This window comes from Ammospiza nelsoni, chromosome 8 (genome assembly GCF_027579445.1).
Source record: "Ammospiza nelsoni isolate bAmmNel1 chromosome 8, bAmmNel1.pri, whole genome shotgun sequence".
Taxonomy (NCBI): domain Eukaryota; kingdom Metazoa; phylum Chordata; class Aves; order Passeriformes; family Passerellidae; genus Ammospiza; species Ammospiza nelsoni.
The window spans coordinates 17,632,715-17,641,963 of NC_080640.1; the positions used below are offsets into that span (position 1 = coordinate 17,632,715).

Below are 9,249 nucleotides of genomic sequence, written 5' to 3' on the forward strand. Positions count from 1 at the left end.
TGGATAGATTGGTTAGAAATGGTGATTAAAAATGGTATTTTTAAATGCCTAACTTCTGTCTGTGGCTCAGCCTCTTCTCAAAGGGCTGCACCATGTGGAGAATTGAGGCTGTTGCAGATAATAAATCATCCTCCAAATAAAGCTATAAAGAAGTAGGGTTTTACATCTGCAAGTTTTGGCTTCAGGTGACAGTCACCTATAGACAGTTGTACTCAAGTCATAAGGTCAGCTTTGCTTTTGATTCCAAGATTGCTAAACTTGGCTAAATGTTGCTGTCTTCTACTGCTGCAATTCTCTGCCTTTCAATGGGCTATAACAGAAGGGAGAAACTTGATTGTTTTCTTTTTCTTCTAATCCAAAATAATTTTATTTTTAAAATAAGGAACTGGGTAGATGAATAATTAAACTGTGGGGATAATATCTAACTTGAATTCCTTTTTGCATACTGCTGTGATTCATATGTAAAACCCAGTCATTACAGTTTAAGCAGTTTTCTCTATTGAAGGGAGGAGGTGTTAAGGAACAGTGGAACAGCTCTATCAGTGATTCAGCAAGGAAAAATGATGCAATGCCTCTTGTGCTGCTGGTGCTCTTGTGCCTTCTCAAAAGATATATAAAGATGATAAAATAATTAAATATTAAGAGACCCTAAGCAATTTTATCTAAATTTGGCATATTTCCAATGTATGGGCTAAGAAATTACTAAATTTCTTCCCAATTTTCCCTCATGTTTTACATTTGGTAACGTAGTCACTGAGATTGATTTAAAATGTGGAGTAATCTACCTGCCTGGTCTTTTAGGAACAGGAATGTCTGAAATTTCTGCTGTAAACCTCTGGGTACTCTAATTCCTGCATTGGTTTCTCCATCTGATGGATGCAGTCTTTATAGGGAAAAAACACATCTTTCAAAAATGCTTCAAGAAATGATAGCACAGTACAAAGAAGCCCTGGTTGGAAAAACAGGTAATATGGTATTTTATTGTCTAGATCATTAACCCAGCAATTCTAAGTTACACAAAACTATCACAGAAAGTTGCTGAGAGTGCAGTTTTTGAAGGGCTTGCATAGGACACATGTCTAGGAGTCAGGATGTGCCGGCGAGTCTGCACTTGGGAGTTTATCTCCTCTGGGAGAGATATTTATTTATCTCTTAGATACATGGTAAAAACACTCTGCTACTTAGGGCCATTTATAATATCCATGTTCCAACATTGAGACTAAATGCTGAATATACTAAATGCTTACTAACTCAGTGGCTCTCTCCATCTACCCACCCTCACGGGATTGCTATTCTGGGCTCTGGGGTGATGTCACCTCTCCTGCTTCACACAGTATTGCTGATGTGCTACAGTCCTGTGCCTTCACCTGAAACTTGGTAGATGAAGCTTTCCTTAGTAATTCTTAACTTGTTCTGGTGGGCGTGGTTTTGCTACCTCTCCTACCACTAAAAGAGGAGTCTGACATCTTTCATGCAAGGGCCATTCCTTTTTTCTTTTTTTTTAATGGGCCTAAGCTGCTACGGAACTGAGTGAAACACTTCATGTTCTTGCTCCCTGCCTGAAAAACATGGGGGAGACTGCAGAGGATCATTGTTTCACTCACAGAGTAGAAAAGTAATCTTCTTTTCCCCAGAAAGAATAGACCTGTTGTGAGTCATTCAATTAGGAACTACAGAACCAGCACAGAAAACGTAGGAAGTGTCAGGCAGCTGTGTTAAAAAGCACCTTCCAGCCTGCTCTACCCATGCAATAACCATGCTTTTTCAATATTGTTATGCTAGATTCACCACAATGGCATCAAAGACAATGTGGCAGGCCATGCAATAAATATCCCCATTGCTACCCATGCACTATACTTGAGAGCCAGATGATTGTGAACTCTTCAGACCCAACAAGCTGTTCATCCAGTCATTTGAGAGAGAAGGGAAAGCAATGCCAATGCTGAACTCTAGAGAATCTACCTAAAATTTTAAGTGAACTACCTATCATAGTTCCCTACAGAGCCACAGCTTTTCCTGGGCTCCCAAAGCCACACTGCTCACAACACCTAAGTTGAGAGAACCTATTTTTATTGTACAGAACAGGGAGGTAGAAGCTTTGCACTAATTGCAAACCAGGACTTAGAATCATCAGAGGAGCTATGACCAACTCCTGCATAAGGCTTACATAAGTGGTGAGTCATGCAGTCTTACAGAAGAATAGGGAGAGAGGCTTTCATTATGTTGTTTGCCTAATCAGAAATATGAAAATAAAAGAACACAGCACTCAGTGGGTTATGTTTGGCTAACTGTAGGCTGAAATTTCTGCAGTTGCACTACGATAGAGGCATTTCGTTGTTTGTAGTCCCAGCTTATATTAAACAGAGAGGATTTTTTTCATAAATTTTTGCCTCTGGGGCAGAGTTAAGGTTCTTAGGGAACCCTAGCTATGTGTTCCCAGGCATTAATGTCTGGAAGCAGCACCATGAGAGTAAGAATGAAGGTATATGCCTAGAGAGAATACTGGGAGTAAATTAAGAGACCCAAGGGCACGGTAGAGTTTGTGCGGATAAGAATGTGAAAAAGCAGTGAAGGGGGAGCAAAGCTTTTAGGTTGACTGAAAAACAGTGTAGCGATGATTTCTCCTGTCTTACTAGTCTTTTTCCAAGTTGTCAGGCAGGTAGCTGAATGGGTAGTGTTCTATTCAGCACTGTTGTTAGGCATGAGCTGAGATACCTGCAGCCCTTTCAAGACAACTGGAGAATTTTGAGGATCAAAGCTAGCTGAAGTTTTATGTGCAGCAACAGTGCTCTTTACACTGGTCTGATTGACCCATCACTGCTTCTCATTTTCCTCCACTCATCTTTTGCACTTCATGGGGCAAAAATTCAGGACTGTGTGGAGCTGTGGCCTCTTTCTCCCCACCTTATTATCCTATAGGTCCATCTGGTTGCTCAATGCAAATACTCCTGTCTGACATCGTGGGGCTAAGCAGAGGAGCCAGTAGACATTTTTATCTGCCCCACAAAATATCTCCCAATATTTTCCTGCCAGGAAAGAGAACACAGCACAGTGTGGCACAAGAAGAACAGGCACTGCTGCACGAACCATCAGGAAGCTCTATGTGCTCCTCTGTAAGTTGCCAGACAGCCTTGAAAAGCACGACTATGCAGGATCCTTAGGGCTGGGGTTGGTTCGTTTGGGCTGATTTTCCGTTTTAGTATTTCTTTGAGGGTGTGGAATCCCTTTAATGAACCAATGGGTGGGGGGAAAGGCAAATTATTGAAAGCTAGTTGACTCTGGGTTAAGTTAAGCCTTAAAATAGCTCGTCAGAATGTGTGTGTATTCCTGCCCCTATCCCTGAATACATGGAAGCCTGGCTGTTCTTGCTGCAGTGCACTAGCAGAACCCCAGACTCTGTCCTTAAAGCCTCCTCACCATGGGCCGCTGTAGGGCCGGAGTTTGTGCCTGGAGAGCTGCAGCCTCCGTCCTGCAGCCCGGCCGAGCCCCGGCACTGCGGCCGCACCAGCGTCCGATGTGGGACGGGAAGGGGCCGGGATCCCGGGCATTCCGCGGGCTGTGGGACGGGAAGATGCCGGAGAAAGTGCCCGGGATCCCGGGCATTCCGCGGGCTGTGGGATGGGAAGGAGCCGGCGATCCCGGGCATTCCGCGGGCTGTGGGACGGGAAGGGGCCGGGATCCCGGGCATTCCGCGGGCTGTCGGATGGGAAGGAGCCGGGGAAGGGGCCGGCGATGATCCCGGGCATTCCGCAGCAGGGAAGTACAGAAGCTCACGCCCAGGTCCCAGTACACTTTTTATTGCTACGGCAACGACAGGAAACATCACCTGGGCTCAGCAATCTCCAAATCAAAACCTTTTTCGGCTGAAGGAAAAAAAAAAAAAAAAAAAGAGAGAGAGACGGCCTATTGAAATTGAAAGGCTGGGGGTTTCGCAAGTGCGGTGCTCTTCTGTTCCGCGCTGACACCTGGCCGTGTCCCCGGCAGCCCGAGGCGGCCGCTCCGATGCCATCGAGCGCACGGCGCTGCCCCATTGAGCCCTTAAGCGCCGCTGATGGCCCGGGCGCGGCGCGGCCGCCCCTGCCCGGGGCCTTTGGCCCTCGGGGCTGCGCGGCCTGAGCGGCGCTCGGCTCTCCCGCCTGGCCGCGCCGGGCCCGCCGCTGGGCCGCTGCCCCCTCACGCAGCGCGGTCACGGCCGCGGGGCGGCCCGGCCGAGCCCGCGCCGCCGTCCATGGCGACCCGCCCGCCGTGGCTGTGGCTGTGCCTGGCCGGGCTGCTGAGCCTGCGGGCGGCCCGAGCCCTGCCCTTGCGGCCCGACCCGCGGGACGCCGTGCTGGCCGCGGCCTTGCAGCGCCTGCGGGAGGTCTTCGACATCGAGGAGCTGCCGCCCGACGTGCTGCCCCGCAAGAAGCCGCCCCAGTTCATGGTGGATCTCTTCAACAAGGTGGCCGACGCCAACGGCATCACCCGCGCCCCGGGGCTGCTGCAGGGAGACGTGGTGCGCAGCTTCGAGGACCGAGGTGGGCCCGGGCGGCGGGGCCGAGCCCCGGTGAATCCCCGAGGCGGGAGGGAGCGGGCCCGAGGGGCCTGGCTGTGTTCCTCAAGAAGGGTCTTTTCCAGTTCACGTAGACCATCACCACTTCTACTTCGACATCAGCGCCATGGAGAAGAGCGAGCAGATGCTGAAAGCCGAGTTCAGGGTCTTCAAGCTTAAGAGGGCAGCACATCGGTCCAGAAGGTCCGACACGCAACACTTCTGCAAAGTAAGTGGGGAAATAGTTAAACGCTTAATTCTGCTATCTTTGTTAATAATTCTGAAAACTAGGAGTGCAACTAAGTGTCACACAAACCTGCTTTGTTGTTATTTTTGTTTTGTCATCCTCACGTTTTCTTTGCCACCACCATGCAGAAGTAATCTAAAGTTTTGACTTTGCCTTTATGCTGGCCTGTGTGCTATGGCAGTGAGCCTTCCCTAAAGACACCAATGTCAGACCTGACTCAAATGTACTTTTCTGGGATTTGAGATATTTCGAAATTCGAATTGAAATTTATCTGCTGGAGCTGCTCCGAAAAGTAGTAATAACAGCCAGGGATTCATGGGAAAACAAGGCGGTAAGGAAACTGAGTGTGTCTATTCCTCTGGCAAAGGGCAGAATTGGACTTTTTGCAGACCTGAAGAAAAATATGAGGAGGAACAGAAGACTTTGACGGTGTCAGGTGTTCAAAACAGGATAGGGATGGTTAGGATAATTTTCTATAGTACCTATATCTGGTATTCTGCCTCTGAACACATCTAGAAGCAGATGTATGTAGCCATAACTTTTTCTGTTAAACTGTCCCAAATCTTCTTTTTACCTCTTTTAGAATGACGGTACAGTTTCATAGCTGTGATGTAGCAGAAACCTGCTTAATCTTCATCCTCCTAGTTTGCTGTAAGAACAATCAAATTAATTTCTTCTTCGTTTTGTTGTATATTGCTGTTATTTAGGTGGAAGTGTATGAGCTCTTAGAGGGTGAAAATAAGCCACAGAAAAAGCATCTCATTGCATCAAGATTATTGTCCCTCTACACGGAAGGCTGGGAAGTCTTCAACGTCACACAGACAGTAAGCAGAGAAGTCTGACTTAATTTTTTTTCTTAAACTCTTGAAATGACACCTTATAACTCCAGCATTGCCATTAGGCTGGGTTTTGAGGTCAGTTCAAACAGGACAGCAGCAGAGGGAGAAGCTTTCTCTCTACCCTTAAAAATACACCCAGTGCTACCTGGAATAAAGAAGTGTTTATGAGCTGCTAGGAGCACAAGCATGGTGAGAACTGAGTAACCCAAACCTAGCCGATCAAGGGATGTCAGGCCAAGTACTGATTAAAACCTTGTGTTAGTCTTTAGGCTGCCAAAGCAACTGGCATTGTGGCATTGGTTGCCTTCTAACAGTAGGTTTTATTTTCTCCTTTTTATTCTGGCAGCATCTCTGTAGAGCAGTATTGCTTCAACATTGTGTTTCCGGAGTTTGTCATGGTTGGGTTGCCTGTCATTCAGCTTCCTCCATAGACTTCTGTATCTGTGAGCTTCAGGATCTGCTTTGTAGCTATCCATAAATTGTAACAGTAGGTGAATCCCTTTCCATAGCAAAAGAACCCACACGTGGATTAGAGCTGTACTCTGGGACGGTGCTTTTCATTGTCTAAGCTTTATGATCAGGCTGAACAGCATGCTTGGATGATTGGTTGAGTTCCATCTTAAATCATGATATTCCTGCTAGAGAATGACCTGGCCTAATCGATCAGTGTGCAATTATTAGAATTAGATGAGTAAATTTGCTTGATTGTGAATTTCTTCAAATGCCATGTTTTTTTAGATTTACATAAGTCTTAACAGTATGAGAAATCTGGAGAGTTCACATTGCTGTGTTCAGATTGCTATGAAAAATAAATTCCTGCTGAAAGTCAGAGAGAGCTTATTTTAATATTAAAAAGTGTTGAGTGTACACTCAAATGTTCACTGGTAAATTCTCTGAAAATAATTATCTGTATGCAAATGTAGCTTTTGGGAATGCTTATGCTATTTTGTATTTGAAGTGTTGAATTACTTGTTTAAATATTCAAGTCAATGGAGTCTCAGCTATACAGTTATCTCACTTCTATCATAATATATGTCCTTATGCTCTCCTAGCTTGTTGCCTATTCTCTTTTCCTAATATAAACTTATTATAAACATTGCTTAATTATAGTGCTGTAATTAGAATATTGAAACAATATTTTTTCTTTTCCCTATCTTCACCAGGTTTCCAAGTGGGTTGGAAACAGCAGCTCCAACCATGGCTTTTGGATAACTGCGACACATATTTCCAGCAATGGAATGAAACATGACGTGGTTACATTTGCCAAGAGCCAGAGCACTTTGCAGGAGAGCAGAAATGCTCTCCTTGTTCTCTTCACCAACAGTAACAAACGGAGGTCTCACAGCTTTGTACCCTCTGCTACAAGTAAGTGCACTTTTAGAATATGGATTGCCTGTTCATCTTCTGTCGCCTCCTGCTACCTCATGTACACCTAACCTCAGTTATTTATTTAGTTTAGTGCAGTATTGAACAGGTTTGAAGTTTTGCTTAGTCAGTGATCGAAATTTGATTTGATAGTCCTTCCTAGTAGGTCACCAGCACCCTAAATTGCCCCATCCCTCACAAAAACTGTGTGTGCCAGAAATATTCATTAGTCCTAATGAGAATCGGGTTTATTTTGTTTGTTAAAGGGATGGGAGTTCTATTTTTTAAGTACTGCTTATATTATTTTTGTGGTGGTGAAATTTGCGTGAAAATTGTATGTTAGGTTTATACTGAAAAAAAAAAACTCAGTGACCTGGAATGCTTTGTCAAAATTCTGGTAAAGTATCTGTAAGTAGAGTCATCAAGTGTGATTTTAAGAGTGAAAGAGGTTGTTAAACAAGCAATTTTAAATTCTATGTCCTTGGTTTTTAAGCACCTTTTTAACTTCAATGACTAATTAGCATTGTGACTAAAGGCTGCTTTCATCAAAGACAACGCCCTAGTGCCTTAAAATACAAAACAGTGTCTTACCTCTCCCATTGGCCTTAGTGTCAAATCAGCTAAGGCTGGATTTTAGGGCCTGATAAATGCAAAGAGCTTGAAGGAGGGGCAAAAATCATGCTGTTCTGGCTTTCCAGGCTTTCCTGGTAAACGGTTGTATTTGCATATTAGAAGCTAGGTAGGACAATATTAAGAGGTAGGCGGTGAAATTATTTAGAAATAAAATATACAAATTAAAAATTAGGCTGGTCTGTTTATTTTTGTTTTCCAAATAAAAATTAATAGTGAAATCCTAGATCTAGTTTAATGAGCATCAAGCTCTGCACTGTGTCAGGATTGAGAAATTTCTTAACTAAGAAACTCTCCAGACCTGCCCGTTGTTAGAGGTCAGTGACCACACAGGTTGTTCTACATATCAGTGAGTTCCAGCTTGTGTACATGCATCTGCATGGATCCCAGGGCTTCTCAGAACATACTTTAAGAAAGCATCCTATTGTCAGTACAATTAATTCCTTAGTGTTCTGTAAACCTGGTGGTGGTTTTTTTTAGGATCACAAATTTGAAAAATATAATTTTTTACAATGTTACTTTGCACATGACCAGGTTTCTGCACATTCTGCTTTGCAAGTGTATGGGTATAGTTACTGGGAGAATACTGGAGAGAAAAAGGCTGTGATCTCCACCCTCTGTTAGCACTGCCCAGAATAATGTGTGTTGTAGGAGTGGTTGTATGAAGGCAGTTAATACCATTCTGACTAGATTCAGCCCTGAAGAGGAGCTGTGGAGTTCAGAATATTTAGTAGATCACTGTGGGTTTTTTCCTCTTTCTGCTGAATTGGGGCTTTTCCAAGACACAAGATTTGACAGATTAGGAAGTATTGCTGAAGTGGCAATTGAATACACACCCCTGCTGGTACATTCACAGGTTAGGTGCAGTTTTAAAATCTGCTCTGAAGGCTTCGATGTAGATTTACTTAATAGACTTTCACACAGAATACTCTACTTTGTAGATGAGCTTTGTTTGTGAAATATTAACATACAGCTTCCTTTCAGAATCAGAAGCAAACCACCCTGCCAAATCTTCACGTGTTCCTGATGACACTGCTGTCATGGAAAGCAGCAGTGCCAGCCTGAGCAGGAGACCCCGGGCTGCTGCAGCCCCTGCTGCCAGGAGCCCCTTGGCAGCATGTCACAGGAGGGAGCTCTATGTGGACTTCCATGCCATTGGCTGGTCAGGATGGATTATTCACCCAAGTGGATACAATGCATTTTACTGCAGAGGATCCTGCATCTTCCCTTTAGGGGAAAGTCTAAATGCAACAAACCATGCCACAGTTCAGTCCATTGTTTATACACTGAAATTGTCTCAGGATGTCAGCATGCCCTGCTGTGTGCCAGATGAATTGAAGTCCCTCAATCTTCTCTACTTTGATGACAAACAGAATGTCGTCCTTAAAAATTATAAAGACATGGTGGCAACAAGGTGTGGTTGTCATTAGCAAGACTTCTTTTTTCTCTGCATTTGTGTGCACCTGGATTCAGTTTCCCATTTACCACTGAAGATACTGAAGGAGATGGCATTTCTGTTTACAGGGCAGGAGAGACAGAAACTGGTCTGTGCTTCAAATCCTTCTCCTCTCACCATGGCTGTGGAAAGGTGGCTGGCTTGTGAAGAGCTGAGGACTTCAAGACCTCCATGGAGAACT

General features: G+C 44.6%; 1 protein-coding gene across 1 annotated transcript; it reads left to right on the forward strand.

Moving 5' to 3' along the window:
• The first annotated feature begins 4,228 nt into the window (after window positions 1-4,228).
• On the forward strand, window positions 4,229-9,042 carry LOC132076399 (bone morphogenetic protein 2-like). The gene is made up of 5 exons (XM_059477452.1): window positions 4,229-4,517; window positions 4,618-4,760; window positions 5,486-5,602; window positions 6,781-6,982; window positions 8,597-9,042. The coding sequence occupies exons 1-5, from the start codon at window positions 4,229-4,231 to the stop codon at window positions 9,040-9,042; spliced, it is 1,197 nt and encodes a 398-aa protein (XP_059333435.1).
• The last annotated feature ends 207 nt before the right edge of the window (window positions 9,043-9,249 follow it).